The sequence below is a fragment of the Pempheris klunzingeri genome, chromosome 21 (genome assembly GCF_042242105.1).
Source record: "Pempheris klunzingeri isolate RE-2024b chromosome 21, fPemKlu1.hap1, whole genome shotgun sequence".
NCBI classification, from domain to species: domain Eukaryota; kingdom Metazoa; phylum Chordata; class Actinopteri; order Acropomatiformes; family Pempheridae; genus Pempheris; species Pempheris klunzingeri.
In genome coordinates, this window is record NC_092032.1 from 12,943,583 (window position 1) to 12,961,742 (window position 18,160).

Sequence of the window (18,160 nt, forward strand, 5' to 3'; positions counted from 1 at the left end):
AATGAAGTTTAGATTCAGAAGCAGAAGAAAGCAACTATGCCCATACAGCTGCTTTATTTGATTTAACTCATGCAAATTTTATGTAGTCCTCCTAACTGAAAGCATTTTAAGTCATTCCATGTGTCAACCCACTAAAATCGTTATATTTTCTGAAGTATTAAAGTCAGTTGCTGGCTCCTGCTTACATTAGATGCACTGAAACAACATTCTTTCTGGAGGGGTTTTTTGTGTGTGAACCACAGGAATTCATCTGTGGCTTCTGGTCTCCATGGTTTAGAGAAAAACACTTTACATGATGTCATGCTGTAGTCTCCTGACTACCACCACAAACATATGGCCAGAATACCGAGACAGGCCAGTGACTGCGTATAGCTCACATTTGGCCACCATTAGGAAAATTAGGATCTTGTTAAGTCTGAAGGTAGATGTTGCGAGAAGTCTTTTTGGTTTTCTTTGATGTTGGCGGCATTAAAAGGGTGTACCTCCATGCCACATTGCCTAAAAGAAGTCCAGTCCCTTTGGTCTTTGGTTTAAGACATCCGTGAAAACATCCTGAGGAATTTAGCATTCAGTGGGGTTGCAGTTTGTGAGGTCAGAGAACCAGGATTGTCACCGTAACTGTGGCGCCATATGCAAACTGGCTGTAAGCGTGTTACACAAACATAATATGTTTCCAATGAGTGGTACATGTCTGAGACTTTAAGAATGCAAAAAAATGCCAAGAAACATATCAAAGCCTGAGAGGAGTCGGCCTGTAATTTAGTCCAAACATGAACCACTATCGCCACCCTTTGGCTAAAGCAAGAACTATGAGCTTGAGAGCATATTGTATGTTCAACACAAATCACTGAGACGCATGATGGCTTTATTACACTGGTTCCATTTGACAGTTTGGACACTTTGCCATGTTTAGTTTTTACAAAACCTGGAAAAACACACAAAGAAATAAAAGTGAGGCTGCTGGAATATGCAGGCGAAATACGGCAACATTTTCAGAATCACATAACAGAGTTAACAGGGAGCTTACTGAATAGATCCAGTCTAGAAAGAACGAGACTCTGGTGAAGACAGTGGGTTTGGACACCTGGTTGCACATGCCAGACGGACCGTAGCTGACAACACCGTGGACTCTCCAGGCTCCGTAGGTGAAACAGCTCAGGGGACCTCCAGAGTCGCCCTGTGACAGGTAGCAATAAGAACAGACACAAAGAAGGGAGGGTTCATAGCTGGGTGGCAAAGATACTCCATAATATAGCAGCAATTGTTGTCAGAATTATCATCTTTAATAAGTACATTTCTAGCTGCGGGATCACTGACAACACTATCTCACTGTGGAGTCACTTTGAATTACAGAACAAAAATAAGAGGAAAATGAACCTTTGGATGAGAATTTATGTTGAAAAGAAATGCAAAATAAATACAAGTACTTGAATATCCTAGTTTAGGGTTGAGGCGAACCGGTTTCAGGACATTACTACGTGCTGCAGGCTTACCTGGCAGCCTGATATGACTCCATCCCCTCCAGCACACACCATAGTGTTCAGGGCAAGGCTGCCCCACCAGTCAGGCTGGGAGCAGACTGAATGCTCCACCACGGGGATGGGAGCCACCTGCAGGACTGCAGGGACGCTTCCAACATCTGAGAAAGAACAGAGTTAAGAGGGAGCGTAATTGTTTGTTGTTTTATCAGAAATACATAAATGGTGTGTGTCTGTGTGTGTGTATGTGTGTGTGTGTGTGTGTGTGTGTCTTCTCACAGTCCATAAGTCCCCAGCCAGTGATGTAACAGGTGAAGCCATGAGGCAGCATCTGGCCATGAGTGGGAAGGTTGGCAATTTCCACAAATCCGTTGTTATACACAGGTTCAGCCAGTCTCAGGACAGCAATATCATTTCTAATAGACAAAAATTATTACATAGTAGTCCAGATTCTGTAGAAGCAAAGTTTTGACTGTTTTGACTTGAAGAGGAGGAGAGAGTATCTGCTTGCGTAAGGCACCTCATATCTGTGGCCAAAACTGAGAGAAGTGGTAATACAGGATTGTCCCTAGCTGTAAATGCAAATATATGTGATTCCCCCACCCCTAAAACTATCCGCCTGGGCCACTGCTGGTAATAAAATAGTGTTTTGTTTTTGAACAGGTTACCTTTTTAAATTGGGGCTAAATTAAGAAAAGTGGTCTGAATTGCTGTCACTTTACCCTTTGCCAAGGTCTCCAGTCCACTCAGGATGGACGGTAATCCTTTCCACATGGATGAACAGCTCACTGCCGTCATACTCATACAGGTTATACTCACCCACCACCACACGGTACAGACTAGGGTCCATGCTGACAGGAACATAAGACATAAAAACACACCATGCTTACTTAGAGTCTTTTATGCAGCAGACCAGGAATGAACACAGAACAGGGTTGACAAGATTTGTGCCTGACTATTCAGTGCATTCAGTTACATGTTCACAAGTACAAACAGTGGGTTTATATTGATGCCAGTAGAGAGACCCAACCTGAGGATACAGTGGGCTGCAGTCAGAATGTGGAAACCATCAATGATCGTGCCTCCACAGATGTGGTAGAAGAAACCATCACTGTATGAATCATGCTGAAGAGAAGCCTGAGAGAGAACAGAGACACACAAATACACGGTAGAGGGTTTCAGAAATAATACAGTATCATGACGGCTTGAAGCTCAATATTAAACCTATTTGCTCGATAATAAAGAAAGTAGTGGTTGTAGGTTTTACCTGCCACCTCCAGGTGTTGGGTGCAGCGTCATGGCCTCCTATGACCCTCTCATTGTGCACATTGTGGTTGAAAGGTGTTTCACCACAAATCAGCCCTTTGGTACACGTATAGCATGAACAGAGAGCACAGTGGTGGAGTTGTATTTTATGTTCACAAAATCACTGACACAGCACTGAAAAAACTCTAACGTAAATTGTGGCGTATTTCTTGAAAAACGTACCGATGCAGGACAGAAAAGCCACAAGCCAAATCATGTTGGAGCACAAATGTACACAGTTGTACGGTTTGCGTTTAACTATTTATATCAGTTTGAGATTGGAGGACCTTCAAAAAGTATGAGGCAACCATTAAGTTGCCTGCCAGCATCAGCAATCCATGTCAATGATTCCAGATCGAATGCTGTACTGAAGAATGGGGAATATATTGGAAAATAAATTTATTTACAGGTAGTCAGCAACCATATTAATCTCTTGAAATTCATATTTATAGTTATATAATCATTGTTATTGAATATAGTCATCGTATTTGCATTCTTAATAATTTAGGAAACTTAACAAATTGGAGCTAATTTTTCTTATCATGGTGGGAAATGGGCAGGTGCATTCACATGCAGGCAAAGACTCAAACACAGCTTTTCCTGCAGATAACTGCTGTCGCTGATCAACAACCAGTGGGAAGAAGAAAATGTTCCACAGCCTGTTTACAGGACATGACTTTATTAAACATACATATTCTTATTCCAGTGGGAGATACAGATGTGTAATCACATAGTGCAAACATAATAAAGTATATGCATGCAAAAAGTGTAATTACATATAGAAATATCTGGAAGCAGCATTTCATAACATCTAATAAATATATTAAAACTCTGCTTAACATTTTAATCCTCTTTTATGATCTAGCAAAACTAGTTCAATCGCAACCGGAAACGCAGAGTTAACACTGTGTTTTTTTGTTTATTTGTTCAATAAATATGTTTGATTTTCTTTAAGCGCGTTCTATGTAAGGCTATACAATGTCAAATATATTCATATATATTTTGCATTAGTTAGCTGAATTTCTAAATTCATCATCAACGAGCTTAAAGCTATTACACTGGCGTTATCTGTTGCCAGGCAACAGGGTAGGAGCCCGGTTAAGGACGGCTAATCGAACGCCGTTTGCTTGATACCAACGCGGAAATTAAGCTCGATTTCTCTGGCATCTCTATTTATTAGCCTTGCCTGGGCCGCTGTCAGCCCTGGCAGTGCTGTTGGCGCTAGCTAGCTTAAATCAGCGGCGTGGCTCCCAGTAATGACTTCTAACATCTCACTCCCTCAGTGACATTTAGTCAGCGTTAGTGCGGAACTGCTGAGGACAATGGGGCTGCCGCAGAGCTCGTTTTTATCGGACGGGGGAACTAATAGTGGATATCATGTCCACGGGGTATGTTGTAGAGCTCATGCAAGGTTATACTCAAACCTCAGTTCGTCGCTCCAGTTGACTTTTTGACTTTGGGTGGCCCATTTTTAGCTCACTGACTTATTATTTATGGCATTAATGAACAGACATTGTTGCTGCATAATTATTGTTGAAGAAGCACTGTAGCTGGTTTGTAATTGTTAGTTTATTCTGTACGTGTTGTAGCTAAACTCGTCAAACCGCGGTCAGCTGTAATGGTGTCCGCCCATGATGAGGTGGCATTTGGCACACACCCAAGCTATTTAGCTTTGCTAGAAAGTGCATTTGTTTAGTACTCAGTGCGGAAACACACACTAGTAAGGATCAATGCTAAAGTTACCCATCAACTAGTCACCATGTGAGGAACAGCGGAGGTGTTATCTCGCACTGAGGATCCCCATATTCTGGCTAATGCAGTGTGTGTAGTGGACACACGGGGGCGACTGTAACAAATGTGGATTGTGTTTGACTCTGCAGGTTCAAGGAGACTCACCTGCTCTCAAGGCTGGTCTGGAGCCCTTCTTTGACTTCATTCTCTCTATAGGAAATACCAGACTGGTGAGTAGTCTGCCATGATGCTTAAATCACTGGTTGATTAACATGTCTACTGTTATTGAACTGAAAACTATTGCCAAAAAAAATCACAAACACTGAAATGTAATGAAAATGAATAGGCATATTTGCCGATTTTTTTAAATGAATGGTTAGGTCTGTATAATTCTGAACAAAATGGTAAAATAAAAGTTAGTTTAGAAGTAGCATTTTAGCAACTGCACTGCAATCAGAGAAAGTTATCACAACAGTAGATAGTGCATGTAAGAATTGTCAACCATTGTTTAAGGATTTAGTCTATGATTAATGACCAGTGATCTGTACATTTTTATGCAGTTCACTTGCATTCAGCCTTTTGAAACATGCCACCAAGTAGCCATGAATCCCAAGATAGTTAAACATATCTGTATAACTTCGCTCATCATATAAATCCTCTGACCTGTCCTGGTTGTCAGCTGTATTAGGTCTTAAATGAAGTTGCAGTTTTTTTTCATATTTATTGTCCAGTGAAATATGAACTTATTTTCTTTGGCAAGGTCCTGATAGCTAATTTTGGACTGTTTAAGGGTGTATTGTGGGGATTTTGTCTTGCTTTGATCTAATTTTTGGATGTTTTTTAACGTGTGCTTCTGTGTTGTGTTTTACTACAAACTCTGTCTGACTGCCAATATTTCCAATATTATTATCCAATATTTCTTTCCCCACGATAACATTTGAGTTTTTGTGGGGAATTTGAGGCCTGCATTATAGCCTCAGGTGACAGAGTGGACATACTATCTGCTTTAATCTAATTTCAGCTGGAATAGTTCGTATTTCTCTGTTTCTCCAGAACAAAGAGAGCGATTTGTTGAAAGACCTCCTAAAAGCCAATGTCGAGAAAGCAGTCAAACTTGAAGTGTACAACTCTAAAACTCAGCGGGTGAGGGAAGTGGAGGTGATACCCAGTAACATGTGGGGTGGTCAGGGTCTGCTGGGCGCTAGTGTTCGCTTCTGCAGCTTTGAAGGAGCCAATGAGAATGTTTGGCATGTCTTGGTAAGTCAAGTTTAGCCTTGATAAGGGCTATTCTTTAACTTTTTGTCTTTGATATGGTGAACTCTTGTTAGCCTGAGAATAAAACAGTTTAACGGCTGCTTTGAGGTAGTAGCCAGCACATCATTTTCTTTACGTATGTTCTTGCAATAAAGAAGTCAAAAAAGTAGAAAAAAAACCGACATAATTGTGTGCCAAATTTGCAAGGAGGTCCACACCATAAAAAGTGATATTCCTCTATGGTACTACCTAATGAGGTGCCAAATGTACAAATGTTACTGTATTATTCTCATACATAAATTCACATATAACAGTAGATTGTTAAGTTAAGTCTTCATTTATTTCAGCCAGTTGTTCTGAATTAAAAATGTCTTCATAACCATCTTTGCCTTCTTAGGATGTAGAGGCCAGTTCTCCCGCAGCTCTTGCCGGTCTTATTGCTCACAATGATTTCATCGTGGGTGCTGATCAGGTGTTGCAAGATGTAAGCCATCTTTTTTTCTTTTTTGCCTTTATTTATGCAAGTGGATATGAAAAGATTCACTGTAAATTCCTTTCTTTTTGTGTAACCCTTCCAGTCAGAGGATTTCTTTTCTTTGATTGAAGCCAATGAGGGGAAACCTCTGAAGCTGCTGGTGTACAACATTCAGACTGAGCAATGCAGAGAGGTAGTGGTGACCCCAAACGGAGCGTGGGGAGGAGAGGGAAGGTAGGTCACTCTTTCTTCAGTTTGAAGTCTAAGTATTTCAAATATCTGCTACATTGGATCATGTCACACTTGAGCAGTATATCTACAGACAAACATTTATAGTTACATCCTTGTCTTGCTTGTCCTAAATTTTAGCTTAGGCTGTGGTATTGGCTATGGCTACTTGCACAGAATCCCAACTCGTCCAGTTCAGCCTAACACCCAGAGCGAAAACGATCTGCAGCCCACACTGATTGTCAGCAGCAAAGAGCTGGTTGCAAGTGATCACACTGAGGTACATCTTTCTTATATGAAATGTTCCTTGGCAGACTAATAGTTTTTCTCTGATTCTCTGAGTCTGAAATGCAAGTTCTCTGTTCTCAGGTGCCTTCTTTGGCCGCAAGTAGCCCCTCTAGTGTCAGTGAAAGAGATGTGAATCAAATCAAAGGAGCTGTGCAGGACCTGTGTGTTACCTCGCCCACGCAGCCAGCTGTAGACTTGGGTAGCCAGATCTGATTTCAAGAAACATTCATTTTATTCTTAGTGTCTGATTTAGTTGACAGACTCTATGTTTTCATACAGATTAAAACGCACATTTGTCCCTTGTGAATTGCAGATGTTTCCGCCATACCTGAAGCGATGACTCCAGACTTGTCAGGCATGGTTTCCAGCAATGACATGGGCCAGAGCTCCATGTTTGCTAATTATGGAGATGACTCAGGTGATCAGTGTAGCTTTGGTAAGTACTAATTTATGTTTGTATCTAAGGTTTATTTGTATAAGGAAAAGTATGTAGCATAAACCGATGCAGAGCATTTCTAAAAATGTCATCGGTGTACGGCCAGAAATAGCTTCTTGTGCACAGCAAACATTACAGATTCACGTTTAGAACAGCATACAGTATCCTGAGGGGGCAGTTTCCTTTGTCTTCACCTGTGTATTTATTTCATTTTACAGATACCTCATCTGTTGACCAAAGACCTTCATCTCCTGAGAGAGAAGAAGAATCAGACAACCAGGAGACTGAGCAAGGCCGCGTTATTGACCTGTTCACCACCACCTCCCCGAGCAGAGAGGCTGCAGATGATCACGCAAGCCTTGAAGTCAACACAGAGAGCCCGAGTGCAACAAATATCCCAGAGGAGCAGAATGCTGGTTCTGAGCCCTCAAGCTCAGCTAAGATCACTGAGGAGGAGATTTCTGAAACCGCTGCGGCAGACAGCTAAGAAGACCGCTGTACCGAAGTATAAGTAATCTGTTTAACTCATAACTGATGCTAGTTGCATTAGAAGAGATTTAGTGCACACTACGATACAGAGCGCTTCCGTTATGATTGTAAGTTGCATCACTGAAACTGTTTTTTAATTTTTAAGAGGTTTATTTATATGCAGGTGCCATTGCTGCATGCTGAATTGCACATTTAAGAAAGCTAGTATGTTGACTGGAAAGAGAGTCGGGCGGTTAATACAATCTGAATGTAGTCTATAATTTAGGCATACTGTATGTCTCAACATAAAGCAGGATGAAGCCTTAGTTGTTTATTTGTTGTTAGAAGTCATCCTAGTTTGCACTAAAAAGCCAAAGTTGACTAATGTCTTGTCATGTTGCTCTCACCATTATTACCTGCTAAAATAGGATGAAACACTGTTAGAAAAAAGGAAGTTTGAGCTGGAGTTTACACAGATCCATCATGTGATTTTATGTTTTTTCTTTTTTTTTATGTTTTAGAACTTGGGTTCAAAGTTTTTATTTTCCCGTGGGTTGAGTTTGTGACGAGTATATGTGTTAAAAAAGATTTTTAATCTCAGGCATTTGTCATTTAAGCCTCTTTGCCTTATGTCTCATTTTAAATACCCTCCTGTCTTATGCGTAGCCTTGACTTTTGATTGGTGTTAATGAGTGAGCCATGTTCGATGCAGCTCTCTGATTATTTTCTTTTTCTCCTCTTATATAGATTTTAATTATGTTTCAGATTTTTATGGATGGACAAAAATATTCAAATATTTATAAAAAGAATGCTCACAAAAAACCTGCTTGTCTGTTTGTGTAGTGAGACCAGACTGAATGTATAGTGACAGCTCACACACACCACTTTTCTAAGGTCGACTTCATACTTTGAGACAGCAGGTGTCAGCAAACTCCTCATTATAGATCCAAAACACAAACGCTTCAGTTTTCTGCCATTGCAGCGCCAAGACTGCTGTCCAATTTGGTCTGCTGTATCACATTTTCTAAAATATACAGAGACATGAAGTGTTTCTGTACATTTTTTTTTTCCAAAATCACTTGCACTACAGTACAATTATGGGATGCATTTGTTTGATATAGCAGTAAAGGAGCAGCTTGCATTAGTGAGGGAAACTTAACAACACCGATTCCTCTCAGACCCAGTGATACAATGCATCATTTGTGCCATTCATATCATCCAATGCTGCATATATTCAGTGTTGGCCATATGTACGGTATCTGCTCACTTGGTCAACCCACTTGGCTGGAAAATCCCTCTTTAAATTTGAAATCAGAAGCAAGTACATCAAATATTAAAATCTAGAAATATTCTGAGTTGGAAATGATGGTCCTCTAGCTCATGATGCAAAGACCTACATTTGCATTACTTCATATTTAAGAATCCTTGTGTTCTGCTGTAATGGTCTGGATCCAGCATCAACCCTTAATCATGACATACATCACAATGTATTCTCGGTATCTCTATTTATATCACTTCGTAATTCTAGATCAGAATAACCAAATATTGATTGAGTCCCAAAATATGCAAAAAAATAAATAAAAAAACAAGCAGAGAAGCTACAGTGGCAGAGGGGGAATATGCCTCAATTATTTACCAGGGCTCTCCTCAGCTGAAGTGGGGGGATGGGCATTCAGGGAAAGAAAAGACTGTGTGGGGGAAGAAAGATGAGAGGGAGTTGGATTTGTCTTTATCCGCCAGAGAGTGAGTGCTGCTCTTAAGGAAGCCGTCCTCTGGCTCACCTGTGTGCATGTGTGTGTTACATGAGGGATTATATTTCAAAGATGAATAGGTAGCAGTTCAGTACCTTTGGCTACTCTTCCGACACACTGAAATTTAATAGCAACGTCGAAATTTTGCAGAGCAATAAAAACCTCAAGTTTGTAAAACCAGTTCAGTATACAGCTGGATGGTGGTTATGTTTTTTGGGTTTTTTTTTCATCCATGACCTCTGGGTGAATATGCTTTATCGTTGCCACTATGTTACGTTCATAACATGAAGAAGAAAGCTTTATTTGAAGAAGCCGCCTGAGGCAAAAGCCAGCAGCTGCGTGCCAGGAGGAGCCAAGGGGTGAAGTGTAAAGGGGCCACCTCCACAGGAACATGCCTTGCCTTCATTTACTTCCTTTTCTGAGACCGTTTCAAAGGACACTATGACGCAGCTGAACCCACTTGTCAGCTTAGCTTTATCTCAGCCCCTGAGAGGCTCGGCTCACAGGCACCAGCATAGTGCCCGCTGCCTCTGCCTGTCGTTGCAGCATGACCAATTGTGAAATAGAATAACTACGGAGAAAGAGAGAGATAGGGAGGTGGGGCATGGGGTCATGGATGGGAGGAAAGGATGAAAAAGGTACATAGAAAAGACCGAAGAGAGCTTTGAAAAAATGAGCACATAATTGGTTCAATCACAGCGGTTGCACATCCTCACATAGACTAGCATCTTCCTTTTTATTCTCTGGCTGAATGTGCAGTTTTGACTCTTTATCACTAGAGAATGGTTAGATTGGCATTTGTGGATATGCAAGTAAAACCAAAATAAGTGTAGCAATTAGTTGACATGTTAATGGCCTGTGTGTGTAAGATAAAAAGCTACTAACAGCCATCTCTTGACTCAGATGTGGTGGCACAAATCCCCAACACACTTCTATTTTCTGTTTTTGTCACCTTCCCACCCTAATCACATAGATGCCTTGGCGCGATGTAGCCTATATTTGGAAGTGCCGGGAGCTTTATTTGCATACAAGTTTCATGCAGTGTTCTTCACAGTGTGAGCCTGCGTATGATCTCAGTAACGTCCCGTCTGTGTTATATCACCAATGCACAGGCCCTAATTATATCCATTCATGCAAGAGGACTACCACTCTGAGGGGCCTGGATTCATTAGGAAGTTGTTTTCTCCTGCAGTCATTAGCTGGTTATCTAGCTAGTTTTCTTCCGTTTCTAAAGCTATTTGCAGTTACTGATTTGAAATGACTGTTCAACACATGCTGTAGCCTATAGGAATAAACAGCCTATAATAATGTGCTGCTGCCTTAGTTAGCCTACATGTGTACTAATTGTCAGAAAACCAAATGACAAAATAGCCGTTTGTCATTATCTTCATATGAATTATTATTATTATTAGTTGAATATTATCAACTATTTCAACAAAAGACTTGTATGAGATTTTATTTTTTTGTCATGTTTTGGGGCATTTTTGTGTTTTCTGACAGAGAGATGACAGGAATTAAAGGGAGAAAAGAAGGAGGATGTTATGCTTTAAAGGTCCCTTGCTGGACACGAACCAGGACACTGCAGATGATGCTCAATATGCCACCCAGGTTCCCATCAGAGCATGTTCTGATCACTCTTTTCTATCTTTAAGGGTTTAGGCAACCAGCACTACCTAGCCTCAGTTCCTTAAGGTTTGGGAATGATGGTGTCTGTGGTTAAAAGGAACTAATATTGACTCCAGACCCTGACTTCTAAGGTGGTTCTGTGGCGGTGTAACACAATCTTTCCACCTCCGCCTTGCTTCTGAGAGAGGACAGTCATTATTCATGTGAAGACAAGAAGTCATTTGGCAGGAAAGCATAAAAACAGATTGTTAAGGATTTGAACAAATGGTCCGTCCTGTTTTTTTCTGGTGAGGACAGCCTACCAGAAAAGATGGTGATGGTTCTAGGGGCCAAACGTTGAAGAGTCTACAACCATTTCCGTGTTGATATGGTCACAATAATACTGCTAATGTTTAGCAGGTACAATGGCATGTTCACTGTCCTAATTTAACATAGTTTAACATGCCAGCATGCTAACAAATTCCTGGAATTTAATTAATTTTGCAGATATAAGTAGGCCTAAGCTGAATTATGCAATTTTTTGCAATTAAAATTTTGACCTGATGATGACACTGAGGGAAAGTCAGGTGATCACCAAATTTAACAGGATACATCACCTGGGAACCATGAATTGGCTATCAGTAAAAAACCTCTGTGACAATCCATTCAGTAGATTTTAAGATTCCCTGGATAAGTAAAAAATTGACCTGTTATTGTTTTTTATTAGATAAAAGTGAGGGAATGCTCCCAGAATCATTATCATTCATCTTCTAGAAAGCACGAATGTCTGTACAAAATGTACTGGCTGGAAAGTGTTGGATCGAGCAACCAACCCTGACATCCCCACACCTATGCTGCCATAAATAGGCCAAACAGACATCCGAAAACATCCAGTATGATTATTTTTCCAAAAAAAGCAGGATTCTTCGCCACATCCCTGCGTGGGATCTTAAACTCTTTCCCCTTCTTACCATCAAAATCAGCTAAATTTAATCTTGTACAATTTGTGCTCGTTTCCTGATGACAACAGAGCAGGAGGTAAGGCAAATAGGGTGCAGCAGCCAATAAGGAGGTTAAGTGAGGGTGCCGTGCTTTATTTCCACTTCTAATTGCCATTCAGCTGGGAGCTGGCCACACAAGACAGCACACATTGTTCTATTGTCAGGATGACCCTGCTGATGTCAAGTCTGCACCCATCTGCTGCTGTGGCTCCCAATTTGAAACCTGACAAAAATGACTTCACATTTATGTATGCCATATTTTTGTTATTGCTTTATGAACACCTAAGGTGTCCAAGTCAGATTGCTCTCATAATTATCTTTCAGTCCCTCAGGTGCTTTCACTATTTTCTTAAGATGGGAAGCTACTGAATTTGATATTTAGCCCCGAGCTGTTTTCTCATAGATGCTCATTACATTTATTGTGCCGAGTAGTTAGGAAGCAAGTTTTTTCTGCCCATTGTGCCCCTGAAGCATCCTTTGGAAATGATATAATAGTCGAAATGATGTATTGCTACTTCACAACAGTTGCAAGACTGCAGCTTTCCCCCCCAAAAAATTGTGTGTGACGGATCGGGAAGCCCTTTTGTGCTGGTGAGAAGCAGCAGATCAGATAGTGGGATAAAGGTTTGGCTCAGCCTCTCACAATAAATATGAATGGATGGAGAAACACAACTCAGCACGTTCCCTGCTGCTTTCCTGTGTCTCTGACATATTTGCTGTGACACCCCCACCACTACCCAGCCTTGGTTTTGACCCGATAGGGAGCTGTCTCTTAGCGTTATCCTCATTTAGCAGTTACCCATTGACCACACAGAGCATTGCATGCCTGGCCGTGGCCCTCCCCGGTCAAGATATGTAAACATGCACACAGCACAGCATCTACAGGGTCTATAAAGGATGAAAAACTGAATTGTTGCAGGATTAGTCTGGATGACAGAAACACTGGGGTAATATTTGTGTCATCTAGAAAATGTTGCAATGCAGCTGCAGCGCTAGACATATTATTATGCTCTCTTATTTGCATAAATCCTTGTTTTGACGTCAGTGTTCCACAGCACGTCCGACCAAAACAAATCTCGGCAGTATTTGCCATATCATGTTCACAATGCATTCTGGCCCAGAGAAAAGCTTCAATACGAGTGTACCGATTTTCCTCTGTCGATGAATAGAATCCTCCATCACATGATTTGTCATCCTCTCACACACCACATCTACTCCAGCACTTATTTCCAATTGTAGCTCCTTCAATCAGCTTTGGCTCTGCTTGTGTATGTCTGTCTGTGTGTGTGTGTGCATTACTCAGGTTGTGCCCTTGTCAAGCCAGAAAAGCCCTGATCCACCTGATAGGCCGACAAGGTGTGTTCGTGCAGGGGGGCGCTGCCTGCATGGCGGAGGGAAATGAACTGTGTCAGCTTTTCCGAGCAAAATGGAGGCACCATCTCATGGAGCGGGGGAGAGGGGGATTAGAGGGAACGGTGGTGCAGACAGATAAAAAATGCAGAAAAATGATCCAGTAGAGCTGTTGGAGGTGTGGGAATGGGTAGGGGGTCGAGGGGATTTGAAAATGTGTTTTTCTGCCTCTTCTCATGTGAATCTAAACTCTTTAAAATTCACTTCACGCCTTGTATTTATTGTATTACAGATGGATGGTACCCTGAACACACATGTTGAGAGCATGTCTAAACAGACACACCACGACTGTAAATTGATGATCTGACCATAAGACTGTGAATGTTCAAACACACAAGATAAAGAGCAGAACATATCAAAAACCTAATTTCAGAATAATACATGACTAATATTGGAGTGTCTGTAGGCAAGTGATGCTTATGTAAACATCTAAGGGCCGGTAGAGCTAGCTTTTGCTGCAGAGCAAAAGTGTACACATTACTTTGACAAAACCTAAGCCCCTAGACATGGAGAGTGTAATACTATTCATACAGAGGAGGGAGGGGGTGAAAATTGAAGAAGGGACACACAAGAGAGCCGGTGAAAACAATACTTAAAATCAGAGTAACCCAGTGGAAAATGTTAGGTGTGTGTGTGTGTGGGTTGTGGGTGGAATATGTGCACTGCATGTTTACTAAAGTGAAAATGCGGTGTTATCAGGTTAGGCCAGAACCGCATTCTTCAACAACAGCTGAGCTGCACACACACATTCAGCCTCCCCCTGAGATTCCCTCTTTTTGTAATTACTTTGCAGAGCATGAAGGGATGAGACGATGGGCGATGTGCTTTTTACCTGCTGTGTGAAAGCCTGGCGCTCCTCTTCCTCCTGCTTTTACATGGTCTGGCTTCTGTCAAGAGTTTTCCAATTCAGCCTGCATCCAAACTGCTAATGCACCCTTAAATGTGGCGTGAAAACAGGGGCCATTTGTTATGCAAGTCATTAAACTGCTATTAGAGTTTACGTGCACCGCTATCAGTAGATGGCATTAACAATCCATCATAATTACAGTGATTGTATGAATGGGCTGGTTTTGCATTGGGAGATTAAGCTTTCTGAGTCCATTGGGACAAGCGGAAGTGGAGATGTCTGTGTTTTAGTGCAAAGCCAACACATGAAATGAAAACTTTATTTACCCAGCCAGGAGCAAACAGAGGATGGCAGGTGGGTCCAGGCTGCTGCCTCCACCTGTGACTGCAATTACTGTGACAAATGGAGATCAGAGCACTCAGGTGACTCAGAGAGGGCCGGCTGATCACTTATCTGGTGGTGAGTCATCAGCGGCCCCAACTGTCAACACCGACCCATCGCACGCAAGAATCGAGTCCATGCACGCATCTGGATGTGTGTGTCCTACTGCGCATGTGTGTGTATGTGTGGGAGGCTTTCAGAGCGCTGATGGCAACTTTCCACTGTGGTCATCAAGTGTCCTCTGGCAATGTGACTGTGGTCACTTCAGTTTTCCAGCTCTGCCTGCAGACACGTAGATGACATGTAGATGAAAACTCGAAGCACGACTTGACTGATTGAGGCGGTAATTTCCCCTCAGTACATTGAGTTCCCTGCATGCACTGCACACACCCCAGTGGACAAGGCTTCATCCTATAGAAGGCGTTACGGCTGTAATAACGGTGAAGAGGTTAATTAATCTCTTTGCATTGACCAAATTACTCTCTCTCATGTAAATTAGTCTTTATGTCAGTCACACTTTCAGGCAGGAAAGTTGTATAGGTGCAATTTGATTATGTAAAACTTTGAAAAAAAGAAAGCAGTTATGTGTGTTTGATTCCTGTAATTTAGATTAAGTGCAGCTTTCCGATGCAAAAACACCATAGTAGTAATTTATTTGTCTTATAAACAATGCGTTCTGCCTTCAATCTCTTAAACAATTATTTCTTTATTTAACATTTTTGCAGACCAACATGTTGCCTTGTCTCAGTCCCTATGGCAACTGGAAATTACCATGAGGGACATAATTACAGGGTGCTGCAAATGTCTGAAAATTCATTAAATCTTTTTTTTGAACCTCCCATTTTTATGCACCTCGACTCATTTTTTATCCAAGTAATGCTCTGATTGATTCAGCAATTGATTATTAAGGGACCAGCTTTCTGAAAGCTGTAGCTGAAAAGTGCACAGTGGTCTTAAATGCCACCACTGGTGCAGTGACATCGGTGTTCCCAGTGCGCATGGAGTTACGACTAAAGCTCTTTTTTCCTGTAACACCATAGTGTAGTTCATGTAGGCGTGAGTACGGCACTGTGCCCTGAAGTTAGCCAGCTGGCAGCTGCTGATTCTTCTCTTCCTTTACGTTCCCTGCCCTAGATTCCCATCATGACATTTCAGGCAGCATTCAATCCCAGTAAGAGATGGGAAAAGAAAATCTGCACTCATGTCTTTAATGTATATCCTTCTGTGGCAGTTACAGCACTATGATATGTTCATACCTCTTTCAGACACCATCTGTTCAATTAGGCTTTGCAAGAATAAATTCAGACAGTGTGGTACATTCGCACAATGCTGTGGAATACATTTCACTAACAAAAGAACGGATTAACAAATACCAGCTTTCCCCTGTCTGGGGCCTGGCAGATAGAATAGAAGATCCATTTCCTCTTCCCTCATCCAAATGTGGAAATTCATAGATCAAAGTAAAGACAACAAATCACCACAATCCTGCATGTTGTCATACCTGACCCCTCGGGGGATAATGGCTGTTCTAAACTCTGTGAGCTGCTTTATTAAAAATACACAGTATTGCATTCCTAGTCCCATCCTTGACCAGATTTGCCATTGCACTGAGGTTACCTCTCCTTCCCTCCTCTGCTGACCTGTTAATAACCTCCAAGAACCGCCCATGCTCTAGTCAGAAACAATCAATTGATCGAAAAGGCTAAGAAGGATCTATTTGCATCAATCTAATGGCCCCTGGCAGATTGCAGTGGTCGTACTTCTGCATGTTCCTCTGCGGTGGGATGCTTGAAGCTGCATCAGACTGTACTCTGTGTAGTTAAAGGTGGTGCATGGGCAGCTGGATGTAGACTCAAAGGGTGGAAAGCTTCCAAACTGGCGGGCGAGAAGCTGTCCATGCATGAGTGCTGAATGCTTGTGTACAGTCACAGACTGTTTTTGCTTTTGGAAGAAAGAATACAGAATGCTAGCAATTGTCCAAGTGTCTAATGTCGTAATATGCTTCTCAAGAAGATGTCATGACATACAGCCAGCAGCCAGTTAACCAAGCTTAGTTAGTTTGCTGATGAAGACGTTATTCTTCTTACTTGTTGAATTCATAAAACAGCTTCATTTTTACACTTTGATGTCAGTTACAGAAACAAGATATTATATGTGTGTACGTCTAGGTGTCTTTATTTCACTGGTAACTGTCTCAAAGAAATTGTTCAACATTTTGGGAAAACACTTTGAAGAAGATTAATACCAGTCTCATATCTGTGAGCAAAGTTGCCAAAGCAAACCGAGAGCCTGCCTACAATTTCATGGTGCAAATAGTGTCGTGGATTCTATTATTTTTCTTGCGAGCAATATCTACAACAACCCAGACTCTTGTGATTAAAGCAGTTATGATTTTGGACAGGATTTCGATAAGATCACGTTATTGCCATGTTTTTAAGAAATTAAATATATTGAGTTTTGAGAATTTTATTACATTTGCTAACCATGAAAGTCATGATTGAATGACTGCATTATCAGGCCGTCTCTCAGGTGCTCTCTGACCTGTTCCACTCCGAGTTTCAGGCTCAGTAACACATAGAGCATCCAAAAGAAACTGTAACGTGCCCTTACGTAAATCCTCATTTGGACAAACAGCTTTTCCTATTCAGGGATCAACATGTAAGATACTTAATCTGTAGAACTCAGACTGGATCCTGACTGGGATCATTTTAAACTCAAATCGAAACAGTTTTTGAAGAAGGAACAGTCATGTAGTCAGGAATGATCTGCTGCTTCTTGTTCTTGCTTTACAGTGTCTTCTTGTACAATAGTTCTCTTGTACTGTTCTGTCTGTATTATATGTCGGTATTATATTATAAGTTTTCTGTGTTATTAGCCTGGGCTTGAAGTGCTGTAGTGTGTGGCATTGATTTATGTGACGTACTTGTCCCTAAACAAATAAACACTAAATAGATAAACCAGCAGCCTGTTAGTTTAAGGTAGCATGATGACTGGAAACAGCTGCAGTTGCCAGGGCTACCAGCATCTCTATGGCTCGCTAATTAACGTGGTATCTCATTTGTTTAATCCATAAAGCCACAACCTGTGGGCTTTACGCCTCATGTTTGTCCGCATTAAGCAAACGATATGACACTATGTACAATATAGACAATAAAAACTATTACTTAGTGAGCTTCAGAGATGCTGACAGGCAGATGTTGTTACCCTAGTTGTTTCACCCTGTTTCCAGTCTTCATGCTAAGCTAAGCTAAACGAACTGAGAGTGGTAACGAACCTTCTAAATCATGGCCAAAATGTTAAGATACTTCTTTAAAAAAGAAAAAAGGTGCTTTCTAACTAGCATTCCAGTCGTTACTGAAATATTAACCACATGCAAAGAGACATTTGGAGGATGCAACAAGAGTTCTGACAAAATCAAAACAGCTGGCTTTAATTTCCCTAATGATGATACTATGATATGGTGATGTGCTTGTTATGTGCTTGTATACGAGTAATTTTATAC

General features: G+C 41.3%; 2 protein-coding genes across 3 annotated transcripts; one reads left to right on the plus strand and one right to left on the minus strand.

Moving 5' to 3' along the window:
- Positions 1-39: 39 nt before the first annotated feature.
- LOC139220836 (chymotrypsin-like elastase family member 2A) lies at positions 40-3,036 on the minus strand. Its single transcript, XM_070852688.1, has 8 exons — positions 2,967-3,036; positions 2,746-2,840; positions 2,509-2,615; positions 2,201-2,329; positions 1,758-1,894; positions 1,494-1,639; positions 1,028-1,177; positions 40-925 (listed from the first exon to the last, which is right to left on the minus strand). Exons 1-8 carry the CDS (start codon positions 2,998-3,000, stop codon positions 917-919), a joined length of 807 nt encoding a protein of 268 aa, XP_070708789.1. The 5' UTR covers positions 3,001-3,036; the 3' UTR covers positions 40-916.
- A 955-nt stretch (positions 3,037-3,991) lies between these two features.
- LOC139221100 (Golgi reassembly-stacking protein 1-like) lies at positions 3,992-8,181 on the plus strand. 2 transcript variants are annotated; one of them, XM_070853013.1, is made up of 9 exons: positions 3,992-4,171; positions 4,664-4,744; positions 5,568-5,771; positions 6,166-6,252; positions 6,347-6,477; positions 6,613-6,751; positions 6,841-6,958; positions 7,073-7,195; positions 7,414-8,181. In XM_070853013.1, exons 1-9 carry the CDS (start codon positions 4,106-4,108, stop codon positions 7,680-7,682), a joined length of 1,218 nt encoding a protein of 405 aa, XP_070709114.1. In that variant the 5' UTR covers positions 3,992-4,105; the 3' UTR covers positions 7,683-8,181. The 2 variants fall into 2 exon arrangements, with proteins under 2 accessions (XP_070709114.1, XP_070709115.1); XM_070853014.1 differs by lacking the exon at positions 5,568-5,771.
- Positions 8,182-18,160: the final 9,979 nt, after the last annotated feature.